The 22,450-nt window shown below is 41.2% G+C and overlaps 1 protein-coding gene across 2 annotated transcripts in view; it reads left to right on the top strand.

The window, feature by feature from the left end:
• Positions 1-2,442: 2,442 nt before the first annotated feature.
• MDN1 (midasin AAA ATPase 1) overlaps positions 2,443-22,450 on the top strand; it is a 164,572-nt gene continuing 144,564 nt past the window's right edge. Inside the window, exons 1-5 of one of the 2 annotated variants that reach the window (XM_034670821.1) lie at positions 2,443-2,731; positions 14,018-14,244; positions 20,951-21,175; positions 21,673-21,780; positions 21,858-22,050. In XM_034670821.1, coding sequence (XP_034526712.1) covers positions 2,630-2,731; positions 14,018-14,244; positions 20,951-21,175; positions 21,673-21,780; positions 21,858-22,050 — 855 coding nt within the window. In that variant the 5' untranslated portion in view covers positions 2,443-2,629. The remainder of the gene's footprint in view (positions 2,732-14,017; positions 14,245-20,950; positions 21,176-21,672; positions 21,781-21,857; positions 22,051-22,450) is intronic. The other variant, XM_034670822.1, reaches the window with a different exon arrangement.

Raw genomic sequence — 22,450 nt, 5'->3', positions numbered from 1 at the left:
CACGACCCTGAGATGATGACCTGAACCAAAATCGAATTGGAACCTTACCGACTGAGACACCCAGGCACCCCTTCCTTCCCATACCTTTCTTTTCCTTTAAATTTATCTCTTGAAAAACTTGTGTTTTGATCTATAGAATCTCCTAACAATCTGGATTTTGCTGATTACATATTCATGTTGCATTTTAACATATTCCTCTTTTCTCTTTGTTTTCTGCACATTGGCAGCTAGATCTAGATACTTTTGACAAGACTATAGGTGGTATTACGTTCTTTTATAAGCAGCTAACCTGAAGTCTGGGTTTTTTTGCTCCTTTTGTGATGTTAACAGCCATTGATACTTACTGCCTTGGTTACTTGATTAACTGGGGGTTTGGAAAATGGATATTTTCCTCCATCAATTCCTTTTTAAAAAATTTTTTTTACATAATCTCTACATCCAATATGGGGCTCCAGCCTACGACCCCAACATCAAGAGTCGTATACTCTACCAACTGAGCCAGCCGGGTGCCCTAATTATCTCAGTATCTTCTATTTGGTTACCTAGTAGTACAATTCATATATGAAGGCAAGAAAAATTTTTGATATCTTCTCTTTATTTACCAACTTTCAAGACTGATTTCTTGCTCCAAAGGTAACCAATTTTTTAAAATATTATTACAGGGATGCCTGGGTGGCTCAGTCTGTTAGGCATCTGCCTTTGGCTCAGATCATGATCCCAGGATCCTGGGATCTAGTCCCGCACTGGGTTTCTCACTCAGTGGGGAGCCTGCTTCTCCCTCTGCCTGCTGCTCTCCCTGCTTGTGCACTCTCTCTCTCTGACAAATAAATAAATAAAATCTTTTAAAAAATTTAAAATTATTACATATTCACGGATTTAAACATATATAACATACGTCAATTCATTGCAATTGTTGGCCTTATTGAAGCTCAAATTGTACCATCATTGGTCAGTGGGAGCCTCTTTAAGTCGGAACTGTAAAAGAGGAAAAGAAATTTTTTTTCCTCTACCCAATTTGGGTTCTCTGGCTTGCGCCCAATAAAATACATTAACAAAAGACAGATTAACAAGAGAAAAACAAACATAAACTTATTAATGTGCATCATGCATACGCATGGGAGCACTCAGAGACCAGTTACTCAAAGAGGTAGTTAAAATCTGAGAAAGGTCATAAGAAAGGGTATGTAGAGGAGGAAAAATAATTTTCCCTTTACCCTTCTAAGTTCTTGGGTAAGACCCTGCCATACAAGACTGATTAACAAGAAAAAACACACACATAAGTTTATTAACGTGTACACTTCACATATACATGGGAGATACCCGGGGGGAAAATTAGTAACTCCTCAAACATGGGTAATTTTTCATTCATTGTGATATGTCCTCAGGGAACCCTTCTTGGAATTTTAAAAATATTATTTATTTGGAAATGTTTTTTGTTACATTTTCATAGTTCCCTAGTTCTGGAAGTTCTGTGCTTGAGTTTGAGTTCCCCCAAGAGCAAACATTCAAACCCTAGGGAAAAAAATCCAAATTCAAAAACATTTTTAAAAGACTGAATCACAGTTACACTTGCTATCAGAGAGCTACCCCCCTCCCTTAAAACACTTTTAAAAGTCATAATTTACACAAGGTGCACAAATCTTGTGTACAGTTCTGGGGTTTTTTTTGCTTTTAAAAATTTGCCCACCAGGGGCGCCTGGGTGGCTCAGTCCTTAGGCGTCCGCCTTCGGCTCAGGGTGTGATCACAAAGTCCTGGGATTGCGCCCCGCATCCGGCTCCCTAATCCACTGGGAAGCCTGCTTCTTCCTCTCCCACTCCCCTTGCTTGTGTTCCCTCTCTCGCTGGCTGTCTCTCTCTCTGTTAAATAAATAAATAAATAAATAAATAAATAAATCTTTAAAAAAAATTTATACACCAGAGTAACACCACAGAGAGGAAGATAATGAAAAATTTCCATCACCATAGGACGTTCCCTCAGGTCCCTTGACTGTCAATACTCCCTAAAGCAACCATTAGCCTGACTTTGTCATTATTTTGGCTTGTTCTTGAACTTTACGTAAATGTGAAGGTCTATTCCACTCTTTTTAACGGCTTCTGAATATTCTATAACGCATATACCACACTTTAATTAAATACTCCCTAACTGAACACTTACTTCCAATATTTGTATTATGAATACCGCAAGGGGCGTGCTTGTCATACTTCCATAGGAGGGTGGGCTGAGAGCGCCCTCGCTTCTCCCGCCTAGCGGAATCTCCTGTCTCGCTGTACCCCCACACCTAGCCTCGGAGACCAACTATCACTGTACACAGGAAACCCGGATCGCAACAGAGGTCAGATTCTATTGCCCTCCCGGAACTGGCGCGGTATTGACTCCCGCTGTTTCCGCTGCTGAGGGGGCGGGGCTGGGGCCGCCCTGCCGTCGCCGTAGCCGTCGCGGGCTGATGACGGAGAGCGCCGCGTGCTCCCCCACGTGTACTGCAGTTCTCCCGGCGTCTGCGGGGCAGCTGGGGCTCCTTTCCCTGGGGCTTAGTTGTTGGCACCTCCGGTGTGGGACCTCAGAGGCTCGGGGGCTCCGCGCGCTAAATAGGGAGCACTGGTGGCCGCCGGGGACAGAGAGCCTGCGGTCATGGACCACCTTTTCCTGGAGGTGGCGGCCTCGCCGCTGCGTTTGCTCGCTGCCAAGAACGAGAAGAGCCGCAGCGAACTGGGCAGGTTCTTGGCCAAACAGGTAAAAGAAGGAGGGAGAGGGAAATCGCCGGGCAGACCCCTGCCGCCCCTCGCGCGTGCCCTGCGGCCCTGAGTGAGACGCGCTACCTTAAGGGAAGAGAGTAGCGGCGTTCTGTCACCCTGGCCCCCTCCCCAGGGCTGGCCGGGGGCGGAGACGTCCTCGCGTGTTTGAGGAAATTGGAAGAAGCCTGTGCTTAATATGAGAGTCCCTTCCATTCTCTCCACTAGCCGACCACCCTGCAGCACTCCGTGGCATACGTGGCCTTCCGAAAGAAACGTAGTTTGTTTTTCTGTAATTGAGGTTGTATCTTTGCTCTTCTGACATGTGTATTACTCTAGTGTGCCAAGTCTTAGCCACCCCTGTTAGTCTGGGTGACTGTTTTTATTTTCTGCCTCATCCCATAGTTTTGGCCCGCTGACACGTATTGATTGCGTACCTGCTTTGCGTGAGGCACGGTGTGGTTCTATGAGAAGACAGAAATTCCTTACTGTCTCTGCCCCCGGGGAATTTAGCATCTATTTTTGGAGACAGTTCATAAACACAGAAAACACCTGAAGGGCAGAGCAAGACAGCTAGTGCTGTGTGGCATTAACCATAGGCGTTATTCGGTGAATTAGAGCCTTCTAGGAAATGGGTTTTTGGCTTTTTAAGAGCCTTCTCTCGACTTCCTACTGTTTGAGTTGAGGACCTTTATCATGCATTTTTTTCATGTTGCATTTTAATTTCCTATTTTATGCTTCCCTACCCCCAATATCTTTGAGCTTTTTGAGAGTAGAAAATGTGTTTTTTCCCTTCTAATCAATAACTTACTTATTCAGTCATAAATGCGTTATGTACATATATATTCCATTGCTTAGGAAGCAGCCAGAGTATTTTGGGTCTGGAGCAGCAGAGAATTAACATGAGAGGCATTTCTGTTTGGTGACAGATCGAAAGTGTAAAGGGGAGGGAGGAGTTAAGGATACCCTGGGGTTTCTGGCTTCTGAGACCCAGTGAAGGGAATCACTAAACAAATGGTGAGCTGTAGAAAGAGAACCTGGAGTTTTGATGGATTGGACTAAGGAAAGAGATAATCAGTTTGTATGAGCTGAGCTTCTGATGACAGGCTCCTGAGTTATGTATTGTTGCTAGAGGTATTTTTCTATAAGCGGGCTTTAGAATTCAGAGCACAGGTTCTGAATCTGGGGATCATGGACCAGCAACAGGAGATTTGTGTTTCCACATCACTGTAATTGGATGTAAAATTGGTGTTTATGTATTGGGAGTAGGGAGGGGAAATGGTTTATAGTCTTTTTTAGATAAAGTTTTAGAGACTCTGACACACGTAAGTGTGAGAGCAACTCGTGTGGATTCTGACATTGTATAGAGATAGTATTGACTTGAAAATTACTTGAAAGTTCAGTTGAATTAAGGAGATTAGGACACCTTTGCTTCTCCCTTTTCTTTGCTTCACATTGTCTGTCAAATTCTGTCCTGAGATGTCTTTCAGGTTTGTTCCTTGAACCATTTTCAGTGATCACTTCAAGACTTTCATTCAGAAGAGTTGATTGTATTGCCATTCTGTATTTCTCCTGTTTTGGGGGGAAAAAACCAATTTTTATTGGAAAGCAAAACTTTTGAAACACGATTCTCATTGCAGTTGAGATCTGAAGTAAGAATTTTTTTAGGATTGTGTTTCTTTTTATGTTCTTTATCTCAGCTGGTGACACCACCTTCTCTCTATCCAGTCACTTTAGAGAACTGACTGTCCTCACTCTTTTCACTCCTTTTCCTTCACATATGTCCCTTCCATGTTTTATTTACCTGGTATTGAATCTATTCCTTCCTTTTCATCCTACTACCACCACCACCATCCTGTAATTCTTTTTTTTTTTTTTTTAGATTTTTAAAATTTATTTATTTGACAGAGATAGAGACAGCCAGCGAGAGAGGGAACACAAGCAGAGGGAGTGGGAGAGGAAGAAGCAGGCTCATAGCAGAAGAGCCTGATGTGGGGCTCGATCCCGTTACGCCGGGATCACGCCCTGAGCCGAAGGCAGATGCCCAACCGCTGTGCCACCCAGGCGCCCCACCATCCTGTAATTCTGACTCCATCCCAGTGTGTGTGTTTTCCAACATCTCCAAGCAATTCTCAGACACAAGTTAGGTGTCCTACAATGTAACTCAATTCTGACACTGTCTATCTGGAGATAGCGTCAGGTTCCATATGTTAGGGGTCAGTCTTACAAAACTGTCCCCCATCCCCCAAGTCAGGTGTCAGTCAAAAGTCCAGGTTGTCACCTGCACTTCTGACCAACTGGCTGAGGGTTGGAAGTTCCTAGAGCTCCTTCCTTGGGCTTGGTTACATTGCTAGAGTGGCTCACAGAACTCAGAGAAACATATTTACTTCCTTGATCAGTGGTTTATTATAAAAGGATATAATTCAGCAACTGCCAGATGGAAGAGATGCATAGGACAAGGTATGTGAGGAATGCAGAGCTTCCATGCCCTCTCCAGAGATGACACTTTCTCCACATATCCATGTCTTCACTGACTTGGAAGCTCTCCTGACCAAGTCTTTTTGGGTTTTTATGGAGACTTCATTGCGTAGGTATGGTTTATGAAATCTTTAGCCATTGGTGTTGGAACTCAATGTCCAACCCCTGGCCTGTGAGGTAGAGGACTGAAGGTTCCAACACTGTGATCATTTGGTTGGTTCTCTTGACAGCCAGTCCCCATCCTTGGGTCTTTCCAAAATTTACCTCCTTGGGGCACTGGCTGGCTCAGTTGGTAGAGCATGCAACTTTTGATCTGGGGGTAGTGAGTTCAAGCACCATGTTGGGCCTAGAACTTGCTTTAAAAACCAAAAAACTCCCACAAAATTTACCTCCTTAACATAACAACATAACAAAAGACACCTTTATCACTCTCCTCAGGAAATTCAAGGGTGTTTTTTTTTTTTTTATAAATCATGGGGTGTCTGGGTGGCTCAGTGTGTTAAGTGTCCTGCTCTTGGTTTCGGCTCAGGTCAAGATCTCGTGGGTCATGAGATCAAGCCCTGGTCCTGCTCTGTGCTCACCAGAGAATCTGCTTGAGGATTCTGTCCCTCTGCCCCTCCCCCACATGTGCACGAAGCTCTCTTTCTCTCAAATAAATAATCTTTAAAAAATTGCTTTATAAATCACAGTGTCACACATCCTTACATCCTTGATCACTGTCTGTGTTCAGGGAGAACAGAGTGCTTAAGATACTGGAACTGAAGTTTGGCTGAAGATCAGATCTATTCTCTTAATTCCTTTTGGGGCCTTGAACAAGTTACTTAACTCTCTTGAGTCTCAGTTTCTTGCTACGTTACATATGGTAGCTGCTAAATAGTTGCAAGGACTCTGGAGCCAGACTTTGACTTGGATTGCTGGTTCTGCTGCTAGCTTTGTGACCTTAACCCCTTTTTTACTTTTCAGTTTCCTTATCTGTAAAATGGGGATAATATTACAACTTTATGGGTTGCTGTGAGAATTAGATGCCTAGGCTATAGTAAGCACTGTTTATAAAAGTGGTTAATTATTACTGCTATAAATAAGACTGTTGTAAGATCTAGGTAATGCATGTGAGGAACTTACCAAAGAGCCTGGCACAAAATAAGTAATCAGTGCATGCGAGCTATAATAATAATTTTTAAAAACCACTTTATTGAGATATAATTCACATACCTTGTACGTCATCCATTTAAGTGTACAGTTCAGTGGTTTTTGCTATGTTCGCAGGTATGTACAACTGTTATCACAGTTTGTTTTAGACTGCGATATTTAGACATTTAAAAAAAATTTTTTTTTAAAATTTATTTGAGTAATCTCTACACCCAATGTGGGGCTCAAACTCATGACCTCAAGATCAAGAGTTTCATGCTCTTTCGACTGGGCCAGTGAAGCGCCCTGACATTTTCATTATGTCAAAAAGAAGCCCCCATACCTTTTAGCTATCACCCTCCCCCCGCATCACTGTGCTTTCCCAAATTCCCCTAGACAACCACTAACTTTCTTTTTTTCTCTATAAGTTCCCTATTCTGGTCACTTAATATAATTATCATTAATAAGTCATCTGAATTGGTCACCATTCTGTATAAAAGCTCCCCATTGTCTCCAGAATAAAAATCAAGCTTTCTAAAATGATACATGGTATATGAGGTGTTTTTTATTTTTTTGAAATTTTTAAACTTAAAAATAAAATTTTCTTCCAAAAAAAACCACACGTTTATTTATTTAATCTCTACACCCAACATGGGGCTTGAACTCATGAGCAAGAGTCTCATCCTCTTCTGACTGAGCCAGCCAGGTGCCCCCAAAATTAATGTTAATTAAAAGAAAAAAAATTTTTTCCCCTGTCAACATTATTTTCATTTTTTGTTTCAAGTATTTTTAAATCCAGCCTAGTGGTCCTTAACTGGGATAATTTTGCCCCAAGGGCAAATGCGGAGACATTTTTGATTATCGTAAATAGTGGTGGTGGGGTTGCTTCTAGCATATAGTGTTTAGAGGCCAGGGATGTTGCTAAATATGTTATAGTGTATGGGGTAGCCTCACAAGGAATCATCCAGCTCCAAATATCAGTAGTGCAAAATTAAGAAAGAAATCCTAAATATATGTACACCTAATAACAGAAGATCAAAATATGTGAATTAGAAAGTGACAGAAGAGGAAAAATAGGCAAATTCATAAATATAACTGGAGGCTTTGACACTCTGTCCTGAGTAATTGATAGAACAAATACAGAAAATTACTAAGCATGTGGAAGACCCACTGTCAACAAACCTGGTGTATTTAACATTTATAAGAGTGCTGTGCCCAAGACAGTAGAATACATATTCTGCTCATCTGGAAACTTCATCAAGATAGAGCATATTCTGAGCCATTAAATAATGAACTTAGGAGAATTAAAATTGTACATGGGATATTCAGTGACTCCAATGGAATTTAAAAAAGCCCTGAAAGATACTGGCAAAATCCCTAAATGTTAGAATTTAAAAACCAAAATTAAAAAAAAAGATGGTTAAAAGAAAATCACTGGGAGAATCAGAAAGTTTTTTTTTTTTTTAGATTTTATTTGAGAGAGAGAGAGAGAGCATGAACTGTGGGGAGAAGCAGACTCCCCTGCTGAGCAGGGAGCCCAATGGACATGGGACTCAGTCCCAGGACCCTGAAATCATGACCTGAGCCGAAGGTAGACACTTAACCAACTGAGCTACCCATGAAAGTATTTTGAGCTGAATGATAATTTAAACAAATTGTGGAGTGCAGCTAGAGCAGTATTCAGAGGGAAATTCATAACATTTTCAAAACATCGAATTATTATTTTTTTTTTAAAGTAGGCTCCATGCCCTGTGTAGAGCCCAATACAGTACTTGAACTCACGACCCCAAAATCAAGAGTCACATGCTCTGTCGACTGAGCCAGCCAGGCGCCCTCTAACATTAAATTCTTTTTTTTTTTTTTAAAGATTTTATTTATTTATTCGATAGAGATAGAGACAGCCAGCGAGAGAGGGAACACAAGCAGGGGTAGTGGGAGAGGAAGAAGCAGGCTCATAGCGGAGGAGCCCGATGTGGGGCTCGATCCCAGAATGCCAGGATCACGCCCTGAGCCGAAGGCAGACGCTTAACCGCGGTGCCACCCAGGCGCCCCTAACATTAAATTCTTATATTAGGAAAGAAACACTTGAAATCAGTGATTTTTTAATTTTTTATTTAAAAAAATTTTTAAAAACATTTTATTTGTTTATTTGACAGAGAGAGACAGTGAGAGAGGGAACACAAGCAGGGGGAGTGGGAGAAAGAGAAGAGGGTTTCCCACTGAGCAGGGAGCCCGATGGAGGGCTCAATCTGAGGACCCTGGGATCATGACCTGAGACGAAGGCAGATGCTTAACAGCTGAGCCACCCAGGTGCCCCTAAATCAGAGATATTTTTTTAAGTTTTCACCTTAAAGAATTAGAAAAGGAAGAGCAAATTAAACCCAAAATAAGTGGAAGAAAGACAATGATAAAGGTAAGAGAAGGATTTAATGAAATAGAAAATGGACAAACAATAGAGCAATCCAGTGAAACCAGGAGGTGGTTCTTTGCAAAGACTGATCAAGAATAAATGGGAAAGTTCCAAACTACAAGAAAGGAAAATACCACCACTAACAGATTCTAAAAAGAGTAAAAAGATAGTTGACTAATATGAGCAATTTTATGCTAATACATTAAGCAGTTTAGATCAAAGAGTGTTTGAAGAATACAAACTACCAAAGCCTACTCAAGAAAAACAAGCTAGGGGGATGCCAGGGTGGCTCAGTTGGTTAAGTGTCTGCCTTCAGCTCAGGTCATGATCCAAGTCCCACATTAGGCTCCCTGCTCAGCGGGGAGCCTGCTTCTCCCTCTACCGCTCCCCCTGCTAGTGCTCTCTCTCTCTCTCTCTCTCTCTCTCTCTCTGTCAAATAAATAAATAAAATCTAAAAGGAAAAAGAAAGAAAAAAAGAAAAACAAGCTAGGAGTAGACCACAAACAAGTCAGAAATAGAACAAAATTTCCTCAAGCTGATACAGAGCACCTACAAAAACATATAGCTAGCATCATAGTTAATATGTGATAAGCCCAATTTAAAAATGGAGAAAAGATTGAACAAGCATCACAACAGATGATAAATGAATGGCTATTAAACACTTGAAAAAATTCTCAACATCTTTGGCATCAGGGAAATGCAGATAAAAGCACCAGAAACCGCTCTCCTTCCTCTAGAATGGCTAAAATTAAAACAGACAATACTATATGTTGGTGAAGTTACATGGCAGCTAGAGGTCTCAGACATTGCTGGTGGGTGTAATCCAGTACAACTACTTGTTTTAAAGTAAACTACTTTAGAGTAAGGTAAACTACTTGTTTTAAAGTAAAGTGAGGGGCACTTGGCTGGCTCAGTCGATAAAGCATAGAACTCTTTTTTTAAAGATTTTATTTATTAGAGAGAGGGAAAGAGAGAGAGAGAGCACGAGGGGAGGAGGTGGGAGGGTGGGGCAGAGGGAGAGGGAGAAGCAGACTTCCCATGGAGCAGGGAGCCTCCCCTGGGGCTCGATCCCAGGACTCCGGGATCATGACCTAAGCCTAAGGCAGACACTTAACTGACTGAGCCACCTAGGTGCCCCTGCATGTGACTCTTGGTCTCAGGATTGTGAGTTAATGCCCATGTTGGGTGTAGAACTTACTTTAAAAAAATAAAATATTAAAGTTAAACATAAAAAAATTTTTTTTAAAAAGTTTTAAGTTACGAGCCCCTGGGCAGCTCTGTCAATTAGGTGTCTGACTTCAGCTCAAGTCATGATCTCGGGGTCTGGGGATCGAGCCCTGTGGCTGGCTACTGCACTCAGCAGACAGTCTGATTGTCCCTCTACCTCTGCTCTTCTCCACTACCTTTTCCCCAGCTCATGCATATGTGTGCACAAGCACTGTCTCTCAAATAAATAAAATCTTTTTTAAAATTTTTATTTTTTAAAGATTTTTATTTATTTATTTGACAGAGATAGAGACAGCCAGTGAGAGAGGGAACACAAGCAGGGGGAGTGGGAGAGGAAGAAGCAGGCTCATAGCGGAGGAGCCTGATGTGGGGCTCGATCCCATAACGCCGGGATCACGCCCTGAGCCGAAGGCAGACGCTTAACCACTGTGCCACCCAGGCGCCCCTCAAATAAATAAAATCTTAAAAAAATTTAAGTTAAATTAAAATTTATTTTCAAATTAAGCATACAGTTGTATGACCCAGCAATCTCACTCTTAGGTAATGAAAAAAATTAGGAGTTATGTACATATTAAAACTGGTGCAGAAAAAGAAAGCAATGAATATATGTCCATAAATCTCTTGTACCCAAATGTTCATAGTAGCTTTATTTATTTTTTTAAAGACAGGGTAAGAGAGAGGAGGGGAAGGGGCAGAGGAAGAGAAAAAAACTTAAGCAGGCTCCATGCCCAGCACGGAGCTGATGCCTGGCATGATCCGATGTGTAGCTTGATTTCACAACTGTGAGATCATGATTTGAGCCAAAATCAAAAATCAGATGCTTAACTGACAGAGCCAGCGAGCTAGGTGCCCCCATAGTAGCTTTTTTAATGATAGCTGGAAACAGTGAAGCAGTGAAGATAATAAAGTTGTGGTTTATTTATAGTGAAAAACTAGTCAGTAATAAAAGGGGAGTAAATTATTGAAGCATTTAATTACATGGAGGATTGTCAAAAGCATTATACTGATGAAAAGAAATTGGACAGAAAAGAGCATATATCATATGATTTAATTTATATAAAGTTCTAGACTAGTTTAATCNTATGTACATATTAAAACTGGTGCAGAAAAAGAAAGCAATGAATATATGTCCATAAATCTCTTGTACCCAAATGTTCATAGTAGCTTTATTTATTTTTTTAAAGACAGGGTAAGAGAGAGGAGGGGAAGGGGCAGAGGAAGAGAAAAAAACTTAAGCAGGCTCCATGCCCAGCACGGAGCTGATGCCTGGCATGATCCGATGTGTAGCTTGATTTCACAACTGTGAGATCATGATTTGAGCCAAAATCAAAAATCAGATGCTTAACTGACAGAGCCAGCGAGCTAGGTGCCCCCATAGTAGCTTTTTTAATGATAGCTGGAAACAGTGAAGCAGTGAAGATAATAAAGTTGTGGTTTATTTATAGTGAAAAACTAGTCAGTAATAAAAGGGGAGTAAATTATTGAAGCATTTAATTACATGGAGGATTGTCAAAAGCATTATACTGATGAAAAGAAATTGGACAGAAAAGAGCATATATCATATGATTTAATTTATATAAAGTTCTAGACTAGTTTAATCTGTAGTCATAAAATCATATTTTTAGTTGCCTATTGGTGAGGGTATTGCCTACCAAGGAACTAAGGGAACTTTGGGTTTGATGCTTTAATTGGGTGGTGGCTACATGGGTGTGTACATATGTCAAAACTCATCAAACTATAAATGGGTGCATTTTATTGTATGTAAGGTGTATGTCAATGAAGATTGATTGATTGATTGATTTAAGTTGGTTTTTAAAAAGCAAAATATCTGGGGCGCCTGGGTGGCACAGCGGTTAAGCATCTGCCTTCAGCTCAGGACGTGATCCCGGCATTATGGGATCGAGCCCCACATCAGGCTCCTCTGCTATGAGCCTGCTTCTTCCTCTCCCACTCCCCCTGCTTGTGTTCCCTCTCTCGCTGGCTGTCTCTATCTCTGTCGAATAAATAAAAATAAAAATCTTTAAAAAAAAAATAAAAAAATAAAAATGTCTTCTAAAAAAAAAAAAGCAAAATATCTGAGGGCACTTGGCTGGCTTATTCAATAGAGCATGTGAGTCTTGATCTTGGGGTCAGGAATTTGAGCCCCATGTTGGGCATAGAGTTTACTTTAAAAAAATAAGGCTAAATATCTATTTCTTCTAACACAGTTTTCCAGATTACCTTTTTTAAAAACGATTTTATTTATTTATTACTTTATTTTAAAGAGAGTAAGCAGGGGGAGGGGCATAGGGAGAGGGAGAGACAGAACCTCAAGCGGACTCCGTGCTGAGTGTGGAGCCGGATGCAGGGCTCGATCCTGAGCCCTGAGATTATGACCTGAGCTGAAATCAAGAGTCTGATGCTCAACCTACTGAGCCACCCAGGCGCTCCCAGATTACCTTTTTTTTTTTTTAAAGATTTTATTTATTTATGTGACATAGAGACAGCCAGCGAGAGAGGGAACACAGCAGGGGAGAGGGAGAGGAAGAAGCAGGCTCCCAGCCAAGGAGATCACGCCCTGAGCTGAAGGCAGACACTTAACGACTGCGCTACCCAGGCGCCCCACCCCAGATTACCTTTTGACGAGAAAGTTCATGAAATGATATTCTCTCTGGAGGTTTTTTCCCCAACCTGCAAGTATCCATTTTGTATAACATGTCCAGGATAGTTGCAGGTTTTTTTTCCTTCATTTTATAGATGATGTTTCTGTTTCTTCACAATATAACTACTTACTTTTTATTTTTTATTTTTTATTTATTTTATTTTTGAGAGGGTGAGGGGGTGGGGTAGGGGCAGAGGGAGAATGAGAGAGAGAACCTTAAGCAAGCACCATGCCCGGTGTGGAGCCAGATGCAGGGCTTGATCTCACAACCCTGAAATCATGACCTGAGCCAAAATCAAGAGTCAGACACTTAACTGACTAGTCACACAGGCACCCCTATTGTATACTTCTTAAATGATACCTTTAGTGGGCTTATTTATAAGGACATTCAGCAGTTGAAAATGTCATATCATGCCCCTGTGAATCATGACCAAATCTGTTAAATTTCTTTGTAGAACTAATATTGTTCCAGTGTAACATCTTTCCCCCATCAGTGCTTTATTCAGAATTAGTTGTTTATGAGTGAATGCCCTATATTTTGGAAGATTTCGTAAGAGCTCAGGTGTGAGGTAACCTTTTCTGAGAGATAATTTTGGAAAAAATTGTTAAATTTTTGCATATAGTATTTAGGTTGTGTTCAGGCTATACTTTTACAGATAACTGTTTAGTGTGAAACTCCTTAAGATAAATTCATAGCATTGGATTTGCTGGGTCAGAGGATATGGCCCTTAAGCAGTTTAAACCCAAGGTCTTTGTTGGCAGCAGGGGCTGTATAGACCTGCATGCACACTAGCAACATGAGACTTTTTATGCACTTTTTCAGTTTTCCTTGTTACTCTTATGGACATTCTGTGCCCAGGCACTAGAATTTTGTTGTGTATTTCATCTTGCATATCAAAGTGTGGCTGTGTCCCTTGGATTTTGTTTTGTTTATTTATTAGAGGCTGAAGCCTTCATAGGGATACCTTCATTCATTTTCTGGAATTGATTCCTTATCTCTATCCTTTCCTCAAGAATGTAGGCAGTTTTGCATACTAACTGCAGGTCCCTCACCCCCCCCAATGCAATTTCTGTTTTCCTTCAAGAGCAGAGGCGCTGGGGGAAACACGGGATTCTCTAGGAAGTATTGAGACCATGAAACGTTATTTTTCAGGGAAGCTGTGTAGCATTTTACATGGAATTCAGGTATCAGTCCTTTTGCTCAAACCCCAGTGGACTGAAACTTCTTTGTGACGCCCTTTTACTTTAAATTCGCTGTAATCTTCTATTGCAGAACCCCCATTGTGTTTTATAAGATAAACTCACTTATGAAATCTGGATATTGGATGTTTTGATTCCAAGCTAGGACTGCTGTTCTGCAGCAGTGCAAATGAGTAGCGTTTACATTGTTCTGCCTTTCTCAGGTGTGGACCCCTCAAGATCGCCAGTGTATCCTGAATACCTTAGCCCAGTTACTTCTGGATAAAGACTGTACTGTGTTGGTTGGTCGCCAGCTGCGCCCTCTTCTTTTGGATTTGTTGGAAAGGAATGCTGAGGCCATTAAAGCCGGAGGCCAAGTCAATCACGATCTACACGAACGGCTGTGTGTGTCAATGAGCAAACTCATCGGTAACCATCCTGATGTCCTCCCGTGAGTAACAGTTTTTTTTTCACATTTCTCCTTGAGGTAGTAGAACCAGTTCTTTCCTGGGAAGTGAAGGAGGAGTGAGAGTTGAGAAGAAGGGAAGAAGGGAAATATAAGAAAGAAAAATAAGTGGTACTGTTTATAAAAATGATCACAACAGAATCCCTTTATCCAGTTTAGTTCAGTGACCATTTACTACATTCTTTAAAGTCTTGGCAATCAAGACAAGTCTGGAAGAATGGCCAAGATATGTTCCCTGCCTTCAAGGATTGTATCATCTGGTGAGACATCCATATAAGGTGATTTAATTTTATTTATTTTAAAATATTTTATTTATTTGTCAGAGAGAGCACAAGCCAGGAGAGCAGCAGGCAGAGGGAGAAGTAGGCTCCCTTCTGAACAAGGAGCCTGAGGCGGGACTCGATCCCAGGACCCAGAGATCATGACCTGAGCCGAAGGCAGACGCTTAACCAACAGAGCCACCCAGGCATCCCCATATAAGTCAATTTAAATGAGTTTTAGCTGAGGTTCTTACAGCATACACTTCGAATGGATGTAATTTTTTGCTTACTAGAGCAGCTGAAGGGGTGGGTTAGAAGAGCTCTGGTGTCCCTTCTAACTTTCTGTAATAATCTATCCAAAGCAGTATTGTAAGAAGTTGTATTAGGGCATGCCTGGGGGGCTTAGTTGGTTAATCAACTGCCTTTGGCTCTGGTCATGTGGGATCAAGCCCTGCATTAGGCTCCCTACTCAGCAGGGGCCTGCTTCTCTGTCTTCTGCTCCCCTTGCTTGTGCTCTGTCTCTCTCTCTGTCAAATAAATAAATACAATCTTTAAAAAAAAATTGTGTTAGAACTGGATTCTTTCTTTTTTTTAAAGATTTTATTTATTCATTTGAGAGAGAGCGAGTGAACAAGTGAGAGAGCACAAGCTGCAGAGGGAGAGGGAGAACCAGGCTCCCGGCTGAGCAGGGGGCCCAACATGGGGCTTGATCCCAGAACCCTGGGATCATGACCTGAGCTGAAGGCAGATGCCCAACCAACTGAGCCACCCAGGCACCCCTAGAACTGGATTCTAATGTGTTTTTCTTTTAACCGGCTCTGTTTCCAGCCTGGGCTGGTTCACCCCTCCTTAGGCAGCCTGGTGGTCGTCCACTTCTGGGAGGTCACCATGTTGATGCTAAACTTACCGTGGACACCAGATCAGCATACCAGAACTACGTTCCAGCAATCCTCCTGCCTCATTCTCCCAAACAGCTGGGGGCTACAGGCACATGCCACTGCATCTGCCATTGTCTTTTAATAATAAAAAATCATTTGTGTGGAATAGTCAGAGGGGCAGCAAAATGAGTGTTAGAGTTTTTTTTAATTGAGAAGAAAGAACTTTCATTCTAAAGTTGAATAATATTTGTGCACTAATAAGAGTATCTTTTTTTTTTTAAGGATTTTATTTGAGAGAGAGAGCACGCATGCATGGCGAGGGAGGGGCAGAGGGGGAGGAAGAAGGAGAGGGAAAAAGAATCTGAAGCCAACTCCCCACTGAATGGGCAGCCTGATGCGGCGCTTTCTCTCATGACTGTGAGCCACCCACGTGCTCCTAAGAGTATCTGTTATATCCATCTTTTATTTATTAGTTTTCTTTTTCTTTTTTTTTTTTTTAAGATTTTATTTACTTGCTTGACAGAGAGAGAGATAGCAAGGGAGGGAACACAAGCAGGGAGAGTGGGAGAAGGAGAAGCAAGCCTCCTGCTGAGCAGGGAGCCTGATGAAGGGCTCAATCCCAGGACCCTGGAATCATGACCTGAGCCAAAGGCAGATGCTTAACGACTGAGCCGCCTAGGCGCCCCTATGAGTTTTCATCAACATAATAAGTACACTTTGGCTTTCTTGGAAGTATGATCTCTAATCTGGTTCTTGAATGAAGGGAATAAGAAATGAAGGCTTGGGAGAAAACCATAATTTGTATGAGCTTTTCTAGAAAGGGAGGGAAAAAATGAGCCCAGGTTAATGGAACTAGAAGATACACAGCAAATATCAATGTCATACTTGGTAATTAGGAACATATGCTGTGGGTTGATTGAGGGTTGAGACTGTGGCCCCATTTAGGGCTTTAATCATTTTGATGTACTTGTCTGTGGTACCATTTCGTAAGGTGTGCCGACTATCCTGTCCTTACCAAATGAGATTGACATGTGGGTAACTTTAACCCCCATTTCTCCTAAGCCTTTGTGGTCGAGTGCTTCTGGATTGTGTTTGAGAATCATTAAAATGATGGATTAGTTACATTTGGTTTCCCACCTGCTTCAAATTTTATGTTCATATTAAATGCAGGTGAGCACACGCCTGTATTTTCTTCTTTCATTTTGCCAGGGCCGTATATTTTATTTATGCTTCCGTCTCATTCCAAAAGTTACATAATGCAGTTTACGAAAGTGCCTGTGATAGAGTAACTTAAAAAACAAGCAAAAAAAAGAGCTGTGTATAAACAAATCAATGCATGTTGTAAAATGAACTATAGACAATGATGTAGAATGAGATTTTGATTTTTAAAGAATTGTAGCAGATTAGTTCAGCATGTGCCCCAAATTTCCTCTCTAGAGGAAATATACCTAATGTAATAGGAATATACCAAATATTTTTAGATAGGATATAGTCATTCATCCAATAGATAAACATAAGAGACCCTTCTTTTAAGCTCTGGGCCACATCGTGGGGGTAAAAAAGTAAAATATAATGGGTTATTGTATTTTGCAAACAATTGAATATAATATGCTAATAGAGGTTTCTGAGCCAAATACTTAAGGAGAGGAAGAAAATCATTAAAGAAGAATGAATGTTTTCCTTTTGGAAATCAGAGAAAGTTTTTTACTGTGACAGATTGTGGAGGGAGAGCAAGGAGAGGAAGAATGAAGAGAAAAGAAATAGGATGGCAATGAAAATCTAGGAAAAAAAAAAAGAGACTAGAGAGAAGGTACTCAGTCAAGCTCCCTAGGGTCCTAATGCCTGCCATTTATTTACAGGTACATACTTCTTTCTGAGCTCAAGGTGTTTGGGGCTTCCATGAGGTACCTCAGTGGTCTTAAACATTTCTTTTTTTCTTTTTCCTTATGCTATTTGTTCATTACTGGGTGCCTCCCCGCCTCCAGCTTTATTGAGATAATAATTGAGATATATTTTTATTGACATATAACATTGTTTAAGTTGAAGGTATATTACATAGTGATTTGATACATGTATATATTGTAAAATATTTACCATAATAAAGTTAGTTAGCACATCTTTTACCTCACATAATTACCATTTTGTTACTGTTTGTTCATACTGTTTTTGCATCTAGAATCCTCAATCATATGTTTTACTCTGGCAAATTCTTTTTCAGGACTCTAGGAAAGCAATCCCAGTCTGTTGATGCATTCTCTGTTCTAACATATTAGTTAGGTTTCCGAGTTCTTTTTTTTTTCTTCTCGATTTTATTTTATTTTTTTAAAGTAATCTCAACACCCACTGTGGGGTTTGAACTCACAACCGTGAGATCAAGAGTCATATACTCTAGCCAGGTATCCCAAGTTAGTTTTGAATTTTTTTTTTTTTAAAGATTTTATTTATTTATTTGACAGAGATAGAGACAGCCAGTGAGAGAGGGAACACAAGCAGGGGGAGTGGGAGAGGAAGAAGCAGGCTCCCAGAGGAGGAGACTGATGTGGGGCTCGATCCCATAACGCCGGGATCACGCCCTGAGCCGAAGGCAGACGCCTAACCGCTGTGCCACCCAGGCGCCCCCACAGTTTTGAATTTTTGACATATAATGTGACATTGAACATCCTTGGGCATGAAATCTGTGGATCTGCAGTGGTGATTAGGAATGTGGATTTTAAAACAATGGTGGTGTTTTAGTAATACTATATATTTATACAGGATTTTATAGTGTTTAAATATGTAGGTATGTATTTAAATCTTTTTTTGCATTTAGTGGTGGACCACTTCCTCTTTTTTTTCCCCTTTAAGTTTGTTTGTTTGTTTGTTTGTTTATTTTCTTTCTGCACTCAGTGTGGGGCTTGAACTCAAAATCCCGGGATCAAGAGTCATATACTCTTCCGACTGAGCCAGTCAGGTGCCCTTTAATCTTTATATTGTAACATCTTCAGTAACATCATTGTAAAATCTTATTTTAAATCTTCAGAGAGGTTAACTAAATTGAGAGCCAGAACTGGGCCATAGGTCTTATTTCTAGATGCTAGGAAGCCTATGATGAGTTGCTCAAGTGAGTGGCTCATCCAAGATTAGATGCTTAACTGGATGGTATTCCTTGTTGCATTTTGGACCTTATGACTCTTTATCTTACTCCAGGAGTAAGATGAGTATTCTCCAGGGAAAAAGACTCATGTTATTCTCTAAATAATTCGCTAAAAGTGCTTTATGGGTCCATCCATCATTGCTTAGATCAGAATTTTAAAGCACTCCTGAAAATGATGGGTCTCTAGAAAACAGAGTGATGTAGTTGAGTAAGTTCAGGAGAGAATATTGACTAGTCTCCCTTTTGTATACTTAGAGTGGACCACAATTCTCTTCCCCTCATTCTCGCACAAATGTATGCTCATTGCCAGTGCACTCTGCTCATTTCCCCCTATCTTCCTCAAAGACCCCCTGGGTCAGGTTGACCATTTGGTAACTGCTTATCTGCCTTCATGCTTGTTACTGCCTGCCTGGTCCCACATGTGCTGCCAACATCAGCTGCCTCTGAGCTAGTGGAATACCAGCCTCTCTCTCCCAAAGAATTATTGTACTTACTCTGACAGCATCCTTGTGAAGAAAAAAATGTCCTATTTTTTTCCTCTTAATTATAAAAGTAATATATTTAAATTATAATACAGAATTGCAAAAAGCAGAAGTCTTCCTTACCCTGAAATCCTACATTTTAGGGATAACTGTTATTATTTATTTATTTATGTGTTTGGTTTTTTTTTTTAAGATTTTATTTATTTATTTGACAGAGAGAGAGAGACAGCCAGCGAGAGAGGGAACACAAGCAGGGTGAGTGGTAGAGGAAGAAGCAGGCTCATAGCGGAAGAGCCTGATGTGGGGCTCGATCCCATAACGCCGGAATCACACCCTGAGCCGAAGGCAGACGCTTAACGACTGACCCACCCAGGCGCCCCTAGGGATAACTGTTAATAGTAGTTTGATATATTTCCTCCTAAATCGCTTTTCTTTTTCTTACTCTGCCAGGTCTCTTCTGAGCAACAGCTGAATCTTCTAAGTCTCATTTTTCCTGTTTCGTTCAGAATATCACAAGTGTTAATTTACCAAGCCTCTGTTCCTGTTTGCCTGGCTTGCTTGTAGAAGTCCAAGCCTTCCCACCCATCTCCCGAATTCTCATTATTCCCCAATTATAGTTTTGTATATGGGAATACATTGAGTCAGGAATCTGGGGTATATCTCCTTGGTGCTTCAGTATAAGTTGCTCTGGAAAACAGATTCTGATGGCCCCTGTAGTGGCTCTGTCTCTTTCCCAATGGGCTCCTGGGGAGTCTGTTACTGACACTGGTTCACCAAGTTATTACAAATGGATGCAACTCAGGAACAGGCTGATGGCAGAGATTGCTTCATAGTACTAGATTTGGCATGATTTTTTGGATGACACCAAAGGCACAAACTACAAAAGTGAAAATAGACAAATGGGACATCAAACTAAAAAGCTGATGCACAGCAAGGGAAACAAGGATGTAGAGACAACGTACAGATTGGGAGAAAATATTTGCAAATCATGTGTCCGGTAGGGGATTAATATCCATAATATGTAATGAACTGTGTGAAGCTTGCTTGTTTGCTTTCTTTCTTTAAAAGATTTTATTTATNCCGGTAGGGGATTAATATCCATAATATGTAATGAACTGTGTGAAGCTTGCTTGTTTGCTTTCTTTCTTTAAAGATTTTATTTATTTATTTATTTATTTATTTGAGAATGTGTGTGTGTGTGTGTGTGTGTGGGAGAGAGAGAGAGAGAGAGAGAGAGCGCACGCACGCAGGGAGGGTCAGAAAGAGAGGGAGAGGGAGAGGGAAAGACTCCCAAGCAGACTTTGTGCTGAGCGTGGAGCCTGACGCAGGGCTCAGTCTCCGTCCCTGAGGTCATGACCTGAGCCTGAACCAAGAGTTGGACAGTTAACTGACCGAGCCACCCAGGGGCCCCCTGCCTGAAGCTTTTTGTCCATCTTTTGCGATCTTACTTGCCTCCCTTCTGTGTTTCATGAAAATCTGTTTCTCTTCAGATGCAACCTATCTCTTCTGGACTCCCCCAGTTTTAGTTGAATCTTTTTTTCTTGTGCCTCTTGTTGTTTCTGTAAGTGACTGTCTCCCTTGTTACTGGGGGAGTCCAGGATAGTACCTCGTTGGTTTTGTACCCCTGGTACTTAACACAGTGTCTGGCTCCTAGTGAGAGGTCAATAAATGTTTGTTGAAGTTGAGTGCGTTTTCAGTGGAAAACACTTGGGATAAGTACTTCTGGTTCTTATATTGTCTTAGGTATCTCATGCCATGGTCCTGGTTCCTGAGCTTAAAACAGGATACCATCTTAGGACTAGGTAGCATCAGTATTTATCTCTTTGCTTTCAGACCTTTGGAAGTTCCTGTTATATTCTGCTGTCCTGCCTCAAAATGGAGATGTGTATATTGTGATATTCTCACCAACAAATAAAAATAATCTCTCTCTTTCTGAAGGTTTGCCCTGAGGTATTTCAAGGACACTTCTCCAGTCTTTCAAAGACTCTTCCTAGAGAGTTCAGATGCTAATCCAGTCCGGTACGGGCGCAGACGGATGAAGCTCCGGGACCTAATGGAAGCAGCTTACAAGTTTCTGCAGCAAGAGCAGTCTGTGTTCCGGGAGCTCTGGGACTGGAGTGTGTGTGTCCCTCTCCTCAGAAGCCATGACACCTTGGTCCGCTGGTGTGTAGCTGGTGGACTTTTCCTGTGTTTCAAGTGTGGGGATGATAGAGGGAATAGAGAGTTCTGTGCATGAGGAGGGAAAGGAAGCTACATAAAATGTGTTATTTTTGTTCTGATGCCTTTGGGTTCTTATTTCCTTTCCTTAATCATGTGTCTCTTTAGGGGAAAATGAGATGATATTAGTGGAGTTCCACCTTTTTCAAGTTCTGTCAAGTGAATTCATCATGTCTTGTTTGTATTTTCTACTCTTAAATCTATTATATTAATTCTGTAAGATTTCCTTTTATTTTTTTTAAAGTTTATTTATTTTAATAATCTTTACATCCAGCATGGAACTCCAGCTCCTCCCCCCGAGATCAAAAGTCACATGCTCTACCAACTGAGCCAGCTAGGCGCCCCTAAGATTTCCTTTTTTAGTGTTTAGTTAGCTAACAAATTTTCTTTATTTTTGAGGCTCAGCTGCTTGTCCTGAGTTTATATACTTTGATTTTCTCCAGGTACACAGCCAATTGTCTTGCTTTGGTCACCTGTATGAATGAAGAGCACAAGTTATCATTCCTTAAGAAGATTTTTAATAGTGAGGAACTGATCCATTTCAGGTTGAGGTAAGGAGAATTCCTGGAGATCTTGATGTGGCAGTGCTGTGTGTTAAAGTAATTGATGAGATCCTCGTTTTCCTCAGGTTATTAGAAGAGGCCCAGCTGCAGGACTTGGAGAAGGCCTTGGTTTTGGCTAATCCAGAAACCTCCCTTTGGCGTAAGGAGAAGGAGCTGCAGTACTTACAGGGACATCTTGTTTCAGCTGACCTCTCTTCCAGAGTGACTGCTGTCTGTGGTGTGGTGCTGCCTGGGCAGCAGCCGGTCCCTGGAGAGCAGGTATGTTGGCATTAATAGGGTGTGTGTCCTCTTCTCCCTCTTAAACACTGAGTGTGTTTTTTTCCTTGGTTGGGCTCTGTGTTATACTTGTGAGTCAAATTGAGTTTGCCAAATTGATGTTCCGTTTACAGAAGTATTCGAAATACATTAAGAAAAACTTACCTAGGGCCCTCTTCTCTGGTATTTCCTTTGTTTCTGTTTGATGTTAAATTAGAAACTCCAGTGATGCCTATATAATGCTTTTAACTTCAGCAAAGCTCTGCCATATATTCTGTCTGTGACGTTGGATAGCACATGTTGTGATACCGTATTTATGTGAAACAAAGGCAGGATGATTAGCCTGGAGACCCTTGGGCTGCCCTTTGGCAGAGATAGAAGTAAGCCCAGGTATAACTCCCAG

This window comes from Ailuropoda melanoleuca, chromosome 10 (assembly GCF_002007445.2).
Source record: "Ailuropoda melanoleuca isolate Jingjing chromosome 10, ASM200744v2, whole genome shotgun sequence".
NCBI lineage: Eukaryota > Metazoa > Chordata > Mammalia > Carnivora > Ursidae > Ailuropoda > Ailuropoda melanoleuca.
This window is presented reverse-complemented; position numbering and strand designations above follow the sequence as displayed.